Raw genomic sequence first — 14,231 nt, forward strand, 5'->3', positions numbered from 1 at the left:
CCCGTGCCATGCCACTCTACGCGATTTTCAATACGTATTATTTCATCTGTGGGCTGCCGCACATATTTGACGCTCAAGATGTTGGAATCCGATCGCGTCGTGCGTGAGGCGTGCGGTGGAGAGAGATTTACTGTAGACGTGGACGGCGCACCACTTCGGGCGATGGCTACTACGGAGGTATTCTAGAATACTAGATGACACTCCGAGGCACCACCATGGAGACGCCTCCGCCCGGACCACGGGCGATGATGGTTGACATCGGGGAACGTTGTCACCAAACCTTCCCGGGAGCAAGCATGGATGGGTGGGTGCTCTTGATCCGGACTTCCGGGACGACCAACCGCCAATCGGAGCGGTCTGAAGGAGTTCGGGATTGATTTGAATGACGAGGGCAACATCTTTTAATTACCCGTGCTACCCCCGGCTTTTGAGGGGTCGGAAACATACGTAGGTAGGTGAGGTAACATATTCCGTCGCGATAAAGCTTGAACCTCCGTTACACACACGGAATCTTCGAGCTCACCAATCGGCTCCTCGATAAGGTGGTTGTTGAGAGATGGTTTGAACAAACATCAATTACAGATTGAATCGAACAGTACACTTGTATCATCATGGAGTTCAATCCCACCAGAGCAAATCGTCCACAACGAAGGTTGCGACCTGCATTACGGGTACCAAGACAAGGGGCCGCTCATCACCTTCATCCCCGGCGGCAACGGCCACGGGCGGCAGTTCAACAAAATGATGGCCGCGCTGTCCGGCAGGTTCACCTGCGTCACCTTTGACCGGCGCCAGATGTCGGCAAGCAGAGTGTCAGTCAACAAGCTACTGAGCCTTCCCCAGCAGGCGCGCGACATCCGCGCCTTCGTCAAGGCCATGGGCTTCGACAAGTCCATCCTTCTTCGGCAGCAGCGGCGGCGGCTTCTTCGCCTTCCAGTTCGCCCTCGACTTCCCCGACATGGCCGACCACCTGATCGCCACCGTCGGCCTTCTCCCCGATGCTTCCGCCCTGCTGGACTGGTTCAATCATCTCTTGGAGGTGTACGAGACCCGCGGGTTGGAGGAAACGTCCGTGAGTTTAACCAGAAGATGACTGGGTATGATGACGAGGGAATCCCGAAGACGGAACCGCCAGAGCCGGAGAACGTCCGAATCTTCTGGGCCAACGAGATCCCCGTTCTTGTGGCGTACATCCCCAACTTTTGCCGGTTGAAGGAGAACAAGACCAGTAGCGGTCTAATGAGGAGGATCCGTTGCAGGGACCCCTTCTTTGCCAGGGCAACGGTCGAGCAGGCAAAGATCCTGGACTGTCCCCTGCATGTAGTCCCGGGGCATCACCAATGGTTCGAAATTGAGACCAAGGAATTCCATTTCCCGGACATGCTGGAGACCCTGATAAGAAAGAGAAACGGCAGCTAGAAATTGCCGAGGACGGATCTGCGGGAGGGTTCACGGAAGAAGTGGCACACAGCAAACATGTAGTGTCTCGGTGGAATTTTCAGCACAATGCACCTACCGTACTTGCCGCCGCAGAGCCGCCTGGAATCATCAGCCAAGTCAGGTAGGTAGATGTTCTAGCCCTACATCCACAACGTAGCAGGAGCCCTGAAGTGCTCCTTCACAGTGTCGCATGAAGACATGTTCGGGAGTTGGTTTCGGAGTTTGGTAAAGGGAAATGCCCCTAAAATGAAAAAAAAAAAAAAAAAACATAATAGCTGAACAAGCGAGAAGTTGGTCATGAGCGATGAACGAGATATATCCAACTTGTGGCGGTAATTAAGCACTCTCCTCCACTAACATCCCCGAGTCAACTCCCATAGCTTCCGTGCTCTGTATTAACGAACCACACATTTAACAAAGCGTTCTCGGCTGCTTTTTCATATCTAGATTAGCCGCAGGCTAGGACGGGAACGGCCATAAATCTCGGCCCGAGATGAAGTTCTCGGAGTTAACTGGATGAATTGCATGCAAGTATAGGTACCTTGGTATGAAGGTAGGGCGTCCTTACGAATTCGAAACCACCAACTCCGAACAAAGTTTGTGCCTGATCAACGGTATCAGTCCCGGTTAGACAACGATATGTATAAAACTCCAATCTGGTCAGGATTTCGTGGTGCTGAGCGGCAGACGATGAAGTCAGGGCACTGTGCTATAGCGCCGCCGGTCAGAAAACTGCTCACGCAACCAGGCCCGGGCCGGAGACCCTGGATCGAAGCTGTGTGTCCAAGAGGTCGTATGGCTGACCAGTTTCAGCAGACTGGTTCGGTTGATGTCGGTAATGTATAATTACGGCAGTAAATTATTAACTCTGTAATAGTGGGGCCGGTAGGTTAACGTCAGGCTGCAGTCGCAATGCGCGATCTAGCCACTGGCTCGGAATCCTGTTAGCTAGCGGAGTTAACTCCGACTATGTCCAGGGAAGAAGGCATGAAAGTAATACCCCGGAGCCTGGTCTCGAGTCCTGATCTGCCGGAGGAGTGGATCGGCAAAGGCGCACTTCGCAAACCAAAAGAAAGCAACCGCGAATACCAAGCTGCCTAGTACCGCAGCCAAAATGACGACGGGAGAGGAATCGTATGGCGGACCGGCCAGTGGATCTGAAGTAGGGGAGCTCGAGTCATGCAAGGGTGCTGTACCCAAGTGGATCGTACTCGGTTCAGCATGTGCCGGCGGCATCGCAACAACAGGAACCGCGAAGTTCAAGTGCGGAAAGAGAGATTAGGTTCAGGTACCAAGTTTATGTCGGGAATGCCGTCTGATTCTCAAGGCACCGAATCCGGGTAGTAATTAGTCCTCAAGCGGATTCCTTAGCATCCGAAGGTATCCACGGTATAATTAAATGATGATACCTATGAGATACACACTTGAGAATTGCCTCGGAGCATGTCAGTAACACCCTGACCTCATGGCAGTGTTGAGCGACGGCGACACGGAAGTTGTCAGACCCGGTTTTGTCAGACTTGTGTGTTATTATCATGACCACGCACGAAACTGGAATCTGTCCCCTTATAGCCGCCTCTCGGCTCTCCCGACGTGTTGTGACAGTTTTAAGATCCACGAAGGCAGGCAACAAATGACAACAGCCGTGCTTGTGCCGTTTTTGGTTGTTTTGAGCGACCCTCAGTCGATGCGGAGCGACCCGGAAATGGCACGGCCAGAGGTTTCGGTGCCTGAGACACCTTCCCTTCCTGGCCTGACGGGTCTTGCCACGTTATCCTGATACGGCAGCCTGGAAAGAGCGCAAACCCCCCTGGTTTTAGCGTCATTTGCGGATACCGGCTTCGCTTCGTCAACAAATCGACGCAGTGGTCTCCTCTCGAGCGACTCTCGGAGATTTCCAATTCAACACCCTTCTCATCCACCAACACGAACGGGCACAGGATGGACGAGAAGAGCAGCCTTCCGGCACACCGAGAGTCCCCCGCCCCCACTTCCGGGAGGCCGCGATGGCGGCGACAGAAACCGCGAAGATCCAGCGCACTGCGCTTCTTGGCGCTGGGCTGTTTGTGTTTCATCGCATTCGCCCAGTGGAAGCAGCTGTCGCACCGGCCGCTGCCGCCCAGAAACCCGGACATCACGCTGCACGGCCTCTCGGTCAAGCGGTTGCAGGACGATCTGGCCACCTGTGCGAAACTGCGCAAGACTCCGCAGGACCCCATCGGCCTCGGCCGGGAGCGCAACGCACGCTACATCGACGGCCATGCGCCGACACTCATCAAGAACGCGACCGTGTGGGTCGGCGAACCGGCCCCGGGCACTCCCCCGGATGCAGCACGGAAGGGGGCCGGTTACAGCTGGATCAAGGCCGACGTGTACCTGGAGCACGGGCTGATCAAGCGCGTCGAGGACAACATCGAACTCTTCACGGTCGCCTGGGACACCGAGGTTTACGACGCCAAGGGACGCCCCCTGACCGCGGGCATCATCGACATGCACAGCCACGCCGGTGTCGACTCGCTCCCCAGCCTCCGGGGGAACGAGGACACCAACGAGATGGCGTCCGACATCACGCCGTACGTCCGGTCCATCGACGGCATCCTGCCTCTGGACCACCAGATCCAGGTCATCAAGTCGGGCGGCGTCACCACCAGCCTGGTCCTGCCCGGATCCGCCAATAACATGGGCGGCGAGGCATACGTCATCAAGCACGCTGTGGGCAGGCCGGACGGGCGCAACGAGACCAGCGCCGCCGACATGCTGGCCGACCCGGACCGCAACTGGCGCTTCATGAAGATGGCCTGCGGCGAGAACCCCAAGCGCGTCTACGGCGACCCGGGCAAGCAGGGACCCACCAGCCGTCTCGGCGAGAGCTGGGAGTTCCGCCACGCCTTCGAGCAGGCCGCCAAGCTGGTCCGGGAGCAGGACGACTGGTGCGACGCCGCCGCCGCCCGCGGCGTCCACCACATGAAGTCCTACCTGCCCCAGGAGCTCCGCTGGGAGTCGCTCGGAGCCCTGCTGCGCGACCAGGTCAGGTTGAACACGCACTGTTACACCATTCCCGACCTCGAGGCCTTTGTGGACCACACCAACGAGTTCAAGTTCAAAGTCCGAGCCTTTCATCACGCTCACCAGACATACCTGGTCCCGGAAGTAGGTCTCCGCTGTTTTTTTTTTTTCCTTTTTTTCCCGCTTTTTTGATTTTTCTTTCCTTTTTTTTCCCGTTTGCTTTTCTCTTTCGTTTGGCCACCCTTGAGAAATGAGTGACCCCCGCCCCCAAGAATCTAATTATTAACAGTTGCGCAGATCCTTAAGCGGGCGTACGGACGGGAGCCTCCAGCCTCCGCCTTGTTTGCGGACAACATGTGGTACAAGGCCGAGGCAAACACGGCATCCGAGTACGCCGGCAAGATCCTTTACGACAACGGCTTGACGCCCATCTACGTCAGCGACAACCCGGTCCTCAATGCTCAACATGTAGTGTTTGAGGCTGCCAAGGCGTACAAGTACGGCCTGCCATACCATGCTGCGTTAGCCTCTGTGACCACGGCCCCTGCCGAGCGGCTCGGGTTCGGCAACAGGCTGGGCAAGGTTAAGCCGGGCTTTGATGCCGACGTCGTCGTCTGGGATAGTGATCCCCTCAGCGTGGGTGCCGCTCCCGTGCAGATCTGGATCGACGGGACGGCCCAATACGAAGACCCAGTGGAGCTGAAGAAGCCGGCTCCCGAACCGATCGTCCCCGACGAGAGCCTCTCCAAGATCCCGGAAGGTCCAGTAGCCATGGATGAGGTCATCTTCACCGGCGTCTCCAAGGTCTTGCTCAACAAAAACGTCGAGTCTTTATCTGCCAACAATATCGTCGTCGTGTCCAAGGGCAAGGTGACGTGCATTGGCGCTTGCGAGTCCGAGCTGCGAGCCGCCGCCGAATCCAACACGCCGGTCGTCAAGCTGAAAAACGGCTACCTTACCGAGTCCTTCACCGTCTTCGGTTCCAAGATCGGCCTGAACGCCGTTGACGCCGAGAGCGCGACCGACAACGGCGCCAGCGGCAGCGCCTTCACCCGCGCCGAGGATGGTCTCGCGCTCGACACCCAAAAGACCAACGTGTCGTACGCCTACGGCGTCACCAAGGCCATCTCGGCCCCGAAGCTGAGCGGTCAGGACACCAACCACGGCACCAGCGTCGGCTTCCTCACTGGCGCACTTACCCCGCTCTCCGAACACGCCGTCTTCGCGTCAGACGCCGCCGTGCACTACACCCTCACCCCGTCCGTCAAGTCCGCCTCGCTGCCGGACGTGTCCTCCATCTCGGCCGCCGTCGCCGCTCTCCGGCGCAAGCTCCTCGCTGCCGCCGTCGCCGCCCGCGCCGCGGCCCCCGTAGACGACCGGTACTCGGAAGACGCCTACCTGCGCCGCGTCGTCAACGGCTCGCTGCCGCTGGTGGTCACGGTCCACTCGGCCGACACCATAGCGGCCCTGCTCAAGGTCAAAGCGGCCGTCGAGAAGGAGTTGGAGGAGCAAAAGGAAGGGGCGCCGGCGCGCCGGCTGCGCCTGGTCATCCACGGCGGCGCCGAGGCGCACCTGCTGGCGCGGGAGCTGGCCGAGGCCCAGGTTGGCGTCGTACTGGCGCCGCTGCTGTCGTACGCGGCCTCGTGGGACCAGCGGCGGGCGCTGACGGGCGCGCCGCTGACGCGCGGGACCGCTGCGGACAGGCTGCTCGACGCCGGCGTGCCGACCGCCGTCGGCCCGGACGAGGACTGGGTCGTCCGCGACCTCGGCCTGCTGGCGGGCATCGTGTGGAAGAACGGCGAGGGCCGCGTCGACGAGCGCGCCGCCCTCCGCCTCGTCGGCGCCAACCTGTATGACCTCCTCGGCCTCGAGGAGCCCGGAGTCGACCAGGGCCACTTTGTCGTCTGGGAGGGCAGCCCGTTGGAGATCGACGGGCGGCTGAAGGCTGTCGGTGGGGGTAGGGGTTGGGTTGACGTTTGGGAGTGAAAGGTTCAAAGTTGGTTTTGGTCTGATCCTAATTACGGCACAAAGCCGGCGATGGCTCATTTAATTACCATAATCAATCAATCTACCAGCACTGGTGTGTGGTATATTTTGTTGCTTGAAAGGTCGACGGTTCTCCCCCACAACACAAAAGATGGCCCACAGGCCCCAATAAATCCCCCCCTCATCCAGTATACCGGCCGTACCTTCTTCAGAGGGACGCTCAAGGCATAGGCTGGAGAAGTGAGAACCGACCAGTCCCCATCTCTTGCTCGGGTTTGCTAGAACATTTCCAGATCCATATCCACCTCTGTTTCTTCAGGGTATCCCGTCATGATCTCTCTCAGAACCTGGGTCCACCACGGCTGACACCGCGCGCCAAACAACGCCTTTCTGTACTCCCACCAAGCCGGCCAGAATCCCGCCATCTCCCAGTCGAGAATGCCGGTGACATGGCCCGTATCGGGGTCAAGGAGGATGTTCTCCCATGACAAGTCGGCATGAGCAAATCGAATTTCGTGGTTGTCCGGCAACCGGGGTCGATACTTTTCCACCCATTCCGGCCGAGGGCACTCCTTCAGAGGAGCCACGAGGAGGTCGTGGAAGTCGCCAACTGTGGAGAATGGTCCGCAGGTAGAGCGGTTATCCAGTCGGTGATCGTAAGCCGGCCCTCCAGAGCAAGACCCAATCCACCCAGCACCATCCGGGCGAAGATTATGTAGCTGCTCGAAGTATGAACGGAGCTGCCGAATCGTCTCGCCGCGGGCACCTTCGCTCATGTTCGGCCAGGCAACGCCCAACTCAGAGCCCGGAAGCCGCTCCATGACAAACCAGCCATGCTCGTTGTCACCGCTCGGCTCGAGGTGAATTTCCAGGACGGCCGGGACAGGCAGCGACGTGTGGCGCCGAACGAAGTCCATCGCTTCCACTTCTCGCTGCAGCCTCCATGCCGGTCCCAGCTTGCGGACAGTGTCGGAGTCTTGGAACACAATCCTTCCGGGGGGCCGTAACGTACGGGGGGCGTCGAAGGTTGCATCAGCCATCGTCGGTATGGAGGGTAAATAACTATTAAGGCATGTGTATCGTCTTGTGGGTCGGGGACAGCCTAGATGGTACTCTCAGGCAAGGTGATCTCCCGAACTCCCTGCAGAGAGAGCAGTGAAGCAGGTGGCATGAGCTTGGACAAGACTCACAATATTATTGGTTGGGGATTACAGATACTCCGCTCGAAAGTGTGTTGATTAATAATTAATGGCGACAATAGGTCTATGGTAAACAGGTATTAATTAGCGACACGCAGGTCCATCAAGTCAGCGTATTTATTAAATCTCTGTAGAACAATCGCGCCGCTCTGAACAGAATCGAGTGGTCTGCAAAAGTGTAGAAGAGCGCCTAAGCTTGAATTTGTGATCGCAAGAAGCGAAGGAACTTTCCCAGTGGCGTTCCCATTGCCAGTGCCTCAGAGCAGGAGTCACTTTCGACGTGCTGCAAAAGGCCGCTTATCCAGGCGAAAGGCGTTTCGCATGTCGGACATTTGAAAGGGAAATCGGGGTTGTCGTCGCAGGTGTATCTCCAGGACAGGAAACATTCGAAGGCTATCTCGGTAACGCGATCGCAATCCGCGCCAGACTCGCAGGTTCCAGCCTCAAGATGCAGCACCATGGCCGACTTAGAGACGAACATTTTTGGGCACCCCGGGCAGCTGACGGTCTTCTCAGCGTGGGTTTGGAGGTGCTGAAAAAAAGTGTGTTAGCCAAGACTTGTATGTATGTATGTATGTACATGCGGGTCGAACGAATGGATCACGGCGAATTGATTACACTCTTGAGGTTTGAGGGAGAACTAAAGTATGTTCCGCAGGTCTCGCACAGGTTGTGCTCGTCTACATCGTGCTGGGCGAGCTGATCTGGGTTGTTGAAACAGTAGTCGCAAACGGTACAACAATAGTGTACCGTCTCCGCGTGGTCGTTCAGCTCAGCCAGCGAGGCGAAATCAGGCTGGTCGGGGCACCTCTCGCAAAAGTTGTGGAACTTGGAGTTGGCGACGTGTTGTTGCTTGGCCCGCGTCGAAGAGAAGAACCGCCGGCACCGCGTACAATACGTATCAGGGTGCTTGCTCTGAGCATGTTGGTGGAGCGATCTCGAATGTTCAAAGTACCGGTCGCAATGCCAGCAATCGCCCATCTCAGTGCCTTAGCAAAGCTCCAAGCAAGAAGGTAATTAATCCGGATGAGCATGGAGAATTGGGGTTAATTATCGCGCCGACGCCGAGGTGACCAGACCAGCTCTCGATGCGGGGTCATTAAATGCGCGAGCTCATGACTCAGTCACTGACTGTTGTCACACGGAAATGCAAACGTTGATTGGTTAATTATCCGACGAGTTCTCAGGAGAAGCAGCCGTTTCGGCGACGCCGTTACTCGGCGGCCTACAGCGCCAGCGTGGCCTTGAGGAACAAACGGGCAGAGACGGGCCGCAGGGCGCCCCCCAAAGGGAGTCATTTCGCTGAGACATTTGGCTGTCGCAACGCCCTGCTTTCTCCTCCTTCGCTGGCCGGCAATAAACATCCTCGGCCCGGCAGGGCCAGGCAGACCAATAAGGAACCACCAAAGGTCAGAACGGCTCACGTACATGCGAGCAAAGCCGCACGGGAAGGATAACCAGGGGGACAAAGGCGATCCCCGATGAAGTCACCCGTTAGCGGTGGACTGCTGGAGTTCACCACCAGCTAACAATATATCAACATTAAGACCACGATAACCGTATCAAGACTCAATAAGACGAGACGGGATGCCCTTGTCTGTCTCTGATTGTACTCTATCACACCGTCATATAATAATATCTCGATGCCTCATCCCACTCCATAAACACCTCCGACTCCATCTCCTTGACCTTCACCACAACCTGCCGCCACGGCGCTATCGCATAGGACCCCGGTAGCAGCGACGGCATCACCAACGCGCACAAGTACGCGTCATCATTCTCGTCACTGCCACCACCACCACCACCAACACCACCACCGCTACCACCGCTGCCATCAGTATCGTTCCCCTCCCCCCGCGCCGCTGCCGTCGTCGCGAGCTTATCAGCCACCAAATTGCCTAAGACGTCCCTCGTCCGGGGCCCCGCGGCCCGCGCCGGACACATGATCATGGCGTACGCCTTTCCGCCGCCGGCGGCCTGAGCAAACATGGCGTACTCGGGCGGCGGCGTCCAACCGACCACCATGCCCGGCCGGATGCGCTGCCGGAACGGCACGGCGCCCGCGTCCGGCTCCGGGTCGGCGCTGCAGTCGAGCCGCTCCATCCGGCTCATGAGGCCGGGAAGGCCGCCCTCCTCTCCCTTCTGCTGCTGTTGCTGCTGAGTGGCGATCTTATTTGCGGAGGCGAGGGCCCGCTGCGAGTCGATGTGCAGCTTCCACAGCTTGGTCTGGAAGGCCTGCGCTTGCTCGGGGGAGACGCCGGGGCTCTTGAGGCAGCGGGTGATGAACTCGGGACTGGGCAGGCGCAGGAGCTGCGGCCCTGTCTCGGTCGGGGCCAGGAGTTCGGGGGCAATGGCAGGGTCTCCTGACTAGACGCATCGGGTTTTACCAGTCAGTGAGTGTTATAATAATACACAAATGGCATAGATGTTATGTGAGTGTAGAATGTTGGGTGGGGGAGCGGATTCAGAGAAAAGAGAAGGGGGCGGGGGGGCGACAGAGCGCTTAATTACGTACCTCCCGCTGGATCCAGTCGCGCAGCTGTTCGTTCTTCCACGTAGCCGGCACGCTGGGGCTGTACTCGACGGGCTTCGCTTTGGGGACGGCCACGCGAAGCATCTCGGCGTAGCGCAGCGTGTTCTTGCTCGCGCCGATGTCGGCCAGGCACGGGTTGACGCAGGCCACGACGACCGTCCGGCAGCTGCGGGAGCTCGCCGGGTCGAAGACGTGCTTTAGCGTCTTGGTCAGGGTGCTCTGCCGGAAGGGGATGTAAGCGGGCTTCTTGCTGGATCGCCCCGCGAACGCATCGGCGTCGGCCACGGCGCGTCCGCGGATGCAGTCCTTGAGCACCGAGAGGCTCGAGTTGATCTCGCGCGCCTCCTTCATACGGCTCGTATCGTGAGCGACCTTGTCGCGGGCAGCCTCGGAACCTGCCAGATCCACCAGGTATAGGAGGCCGTCCTGGGCCTCGGGCAAGGCCGGGTTCTCGAAGCGCATTCGACAGATGGCGTGTGAGCGGGAGGAGTTGTCGTTCCTCAGGGTCGGCGTCGTGCGGCGGAGGGAGGCAGCGGCGTCAATGTATCCGAGGAGTGTCTCCTTGTCGGTCACTTGGTACTCCAGAGCCCCTGCCATCTGGGTTACGCCAAAGGAATCTTCCAGGATCGAGATTTGCTTGCGGTCGTTGAGGAGGTCTGCAGATGGGGGTGGTGTGAGAAAATGTGGCTGGCTGGCTTGTCCGGATTCAGAGAAGGGCCGGCCGCTTACCGTATGCTGTCTGGCCTGTAAGCTCAATGATGGACATGGAGATCTTCCTTTCTCCGTCCAACGAGCCGTCCATCAAGGTCTCGGCCACATGTCGCTCCAATCCGCTAACCGTTAGAGTCTTTCCGGAAGAAGTCTGGCCGTACGCGAACACGGTTCCGACTCCTCCGCCCCAGGCCCAAGGGACAAGAGGCTTGACCAGATCCTCATAGATCTGGTTGGTGGAGGCTTCGGGTCCATACAGACTGTCGAGCGTGTATTCGGAGGACTGGTCGATGTTAGAACGCGTCTGGGCTCGTTGACAGCCGTACCAAGAGGCACGTACCCTAATCCTTGGGAGTCCTCTCACGGGTTGCTGCAGCTCGTGCAAGTCGACAGTGTTGGTGCCGCTGCGGATGTGGACTCCGACGGGAAACCCCTGAGCCACTTCATCCTCCAACATGGGCCGCACCCTTGCGCAGACCACGATATCGGGACTGGCAGCATCGGTGGCCCTTTTCTGCTGCGTGGCCGATGCGCTGGGTTTAAAAGTAGCCACGAGCTTTTTGTAGCGCTCGGCGTTGTCGATGATGAACTGCTCCATGGCGGAGTCGTAAACGTGCGGTGGAGGAACGGAGAAAAACTATCGATAATCAATTATTAGCTCGCTCTGTGTCTGCCAATGGTCGTGGTAGGAACTTACAGCAGCGCCTGCCTACAGAAACATCGCCGGACTACGGATTGAAAGGAATCCGCCCGTTCAACGTCAATCTAGAGTTTATTTATCATCAGCGGAAACACAGTGTTGCCTGAAAGTGCAAAAAAAGGAGAGCTACCCGGGATGTGACAAAACAGACTGTTTGGATCCCTAGGCAACGACCCCGCCTCTTGTCTTAAATAGTTACAGCATTTCTAGGGAAAATAGTTCTAGCATGGTACTTGGTACTGCTCGCGATTTTGGCGTAGGACCCACGTACCACTCGGGTTTATTTTTCCCCCGAATGGCTGTACTCTGATAGCTTTTTCCCCACGCGTCCTCTTTATGTCCGGCCAATCGAGATCGTTCAAGTAGACCAAACGCAAGGCATCAACACCTGTTTCTCGCCCCTTAAAAGAGGTGGAGTATATTGAAACCCATGAGCAGGCATTGATGCCTGAAGTCGTACAAATACGAGCGAAACTGGAGATGCAGAGCCCTTGGCGTGAGCTATTAAAGTATGGTTGAGGATGAGAGTGAACCTTCGCCAAGTCGGATAGAGAGCACTTAACTCACGATCCTTGTGGCATAATTGGTCCCAGAACTCGGCCTTTTCTGCACGTTTCTGAAGCTGGAAAGCTTCACCGTATTGTAAAGGGCCTGATTCAACTTACCAACTTACCCCATTGAAGCGAAATCTCACGTTGTCGACAGATAACCAACCACACCTTAATTAGCAGCTATTAGTATCTTACAGTCAGATGATGTCACTAGGACACCTAGGGACGCACTCTCCCTCGTTCTTCGCATCCAACACCCTACCGTTGACCATTGGAGCCAGATGGAACTCGCCGACGACCGCTTATTCCTGCTACATACAGCAAAGTACATGCTACAAGAATTCCGCGTCAGTTGAACGATTCAACCACGCGTATTTCAGACATGAGAACGAAAACATCCCAGCCGCCTCGAAGAATGGCTGTTGCAAGCCATATGAACATTTCAATCGTGACTTACCGGCATTCGGGATGTACGGACATGTAGAGGCCATCTCGTTTTATTGACGCGGACTTGATGAACCATAGTCCTGAGTTACATAGTAGGACACCCTTCCAACCCCCCTTTTCCCACTAGACAGTGAAGGGTAAGACCCGGTAGGATCAACAAATCATGTTCCTATCTACCATTATAACGTTCGTACAGAATGTGAAGCCTGGTATCGGTACTCAAGTGAATCGTTCCTTAAGTCAAGGTAGGTATAGAATTTTGCGAAGGATACCGTGAGTCCTTGAAAGCTGTTAAAGACCTCAATTTCAAACCGCGCATCAAGGCCATTGGACCTGCCATATAAGGTAAAGCGAGTAAACAGTGCCTAGGGGCAACAAGGTCTGTTGCCAGCCCAACTAAAGTTACCTGCAATGGTATTATATGAGATCAAAACTAAGTCAGACCCCCCATATACCGACCACCCTCATTTTCCGACCGCTTAGCAAACCTTGGCACCCATAACTACCTATCTTCTTCAACTATATATATTACAGACCTGTTTAACTAACTACAATATAGAAAGCCGTTAATTCTACACTTTCTAAGCCACTCTCTTCGGCAATAGGGTCCTCTATATGGCCGGCTTCTATCTAGGCCTGGTAGATCTGTTCAATTATTGTAAACTGCTTGTTTAGATCTACTATTACCCTCTTCCTCTTTGATGGCCAGGCTACTTCTAACTATACCTTTAGAGCTTCGTTTTCCTATTATAACTAAGCTAACTTAAAGTCCTTCTAATTAAAAGCTTTCTTAACCTTCTTAAATAGAAGCCTATATATAGAGGGGTATTAAGTCTTAGTAGATAGGTTAGTTAGCTAATTATATAAGTCTGACTTCCTTTATAGTATATTAAAAATTAGGTTAATAGCTCCTTTCAAAGGCTAGGAGTATTAAATAGGTTTCAAAGTCTATATAAAAGCTAGTTATTTATTAGGATTAGTTAGATTATTTAAATTTTCTAATAGAAATTTACTTATTAGGGGTTTTACTATATTAACTAGCTATAACTTAGATATCTTCCATCTTATCTTAATATTTTAGGCTATAATAGCCTCTTTTTAAGCCTTAATAATATATCTAATTATTATCTATTCACTTAGGATAGATAATTCCACCTAGGATATTATATTATTAAAGAGCTTCTAATAAGTATACTTTAAAGGGGAAAAGACTAATAGATCTAATAGCTAGAGGATATAAGAGGTATATAGAAGTAAAAAAAGTAACTAGATATTATTCTTATAATATAGCTATATAAAGTTATTAGTTATATAGCTATTATAGTTATCTAGTATTAGAAGTCGTTACTAGGAACTATCCTCTAGCTAGTTAAAAGGAATAAAGACTTTTTAAAGCTATTTAATTATAATAGTTTGATTAGTCTAGCCTATCTTCATTACTATAAACCTTTAGTCCTTTAGTTCTATCTTATTAATAAGAAACTATTATTATTAAAGACTTTTACCCTTAAAGATGATAACTAGAGGGAGGGATATCCCTATTATAGAGATATACTTAAGGAATAAAGTCTAGATATATAAATTAGGAGCTTTATACTAAATTATATATATTTAGACACTTCTAACTACTAGATTATTAGTTTCCTACCCTTCTATAA

The 14,231-nt window shown here is 54.6% G+C and overlaps 5 protein-coding genes across 5 annotated transcripts; 2 read left to right on the forward strand and 3 right to left on the reverse strand.

Moving 5' to 3' along the window:
- Window positions 1-215: 215 nt before the first annotated feature.
- Window positions 216-1,419, forward strand: MYCTH_2119814 (uncharacterized protein; the record flags this gene model as incomplete). Its single annotated transcript, XM_003664870.1, has 4 exons — window positions 216-267; window positions 632-812; window positions 874-1,072; window positions 1,111-1,419. 4 exons carry the CDS (start codon window positions 216-218, stop codon window positions 1,417-1,419), a joined length of 741 nt encoding a protein of 246 aa, XP_003664918.1.
- A 1,866-nt stretch (window positions 1,420-3,285) lies between these two features.
- Window positions 3,286-6,609, forward strand: MYCTH_2308135 (uncharacterized protein). The gene is made up of 2 exons (XM_003664871.1): window positions 3,286-4,590; window positions 4,744-6,609. Exons 1-2 carry the CDS (start codon window positions 3,382-3,384, stop codon window positions 6,430-6,432), a joined length of 2,898 nt encoding a protein of 965 aa, XP_003664919.1. The 5' UTR covers window positions 3,286-3,381; the 3' UTR covers window positions 6,433-6,609.
- A 1-nt stretch (window position 6,610) lies between these two features.
- Window positions 6,611-7,690, reverse strand: MYCTH_2308138 (uncharacterized protein). Its single transcript, XM_003664872.1, has 2 exons — window positions 7,623-7,690; window positions 6,611-7,534 (listed from the first exon to the last, which is right to left on the reverse strand). The coding sequence occupies exon 2, from the start codon at window positions 7,470-7,472 to the stop codon at window positions 6,711-6,713; it is 762 nt and encodes a 253-aa protein (XP_003664920.1). The 5' UTR covers window positions 7,473-7,534; window positions 7,623-7,690; the 3' UTR covers window positions 6,611-6,710.
- On the reverse strand, window positions 7,647-8,705 carry MYCTH_2308139 (uncharacterized protein). Its single transcript, XM_003664873.1, has 2 exons — window positions 8,250-8,705; window positions 7,647-8,163 (listed from the first exon to the last, which is right to left on the reverse strand). Exons 1-2 carry the CDS (start codon window positions 8,610-8,612, stop codon window positions 7,822-7,824), a joined length of 705 nt encoding a protein of 234 aa, XP_003664921.1. The 5' UTR covers window positions 8,613-8,705; the 3' UTR covers window positions 7,647-7,821.
- Window positions 8,706-9,107: 402 nt separating this feature from the next.
- Window positions 9,108-11,708, reverse strand: MYCTH_2308140 (uncharacterized protein). Its single transcript, XM_003664874.1, has 5 exons — window positions 11,573-11,708; window positions 11,216-11,512; window positions 10,894-11,158; window positions 10,147-10,820; window positions 9,108-9,998 (listed from the first exon to the last, which is right to left on the reverse strand). Exons 2-5 carry the CDS (start codon window positions 11,471-11,473, stop codon window positions 9,249-9,251), a joined length of 1,947 nt encoding a protein of 648 aa, XP_003664922.1. The 5' UTR covers window positions 11,474-11,512; window positions 11,573-11,708; the 3' UTR covers window positions 9,108-9,248.
- Window positions 11,709-14,231: the final 2,523 nt, after the last annotated feature.

Source organism: Thermothelomyces thermophilus, chromosome 5 (genome assembly GCF_000226095.1).
Source record: "Thermothelomyces thermophilus ATCC 42464 chromosome 5, complete sequence".
Classification (NCBI taxonomy): domain Eukaryota; kingdom Fungi; phylum Ascomycota; class Sordariomycetes; order Sordariales; family Chaetomiaceae; genus Thermothelomyces; species Thermothelomyces thermophilus.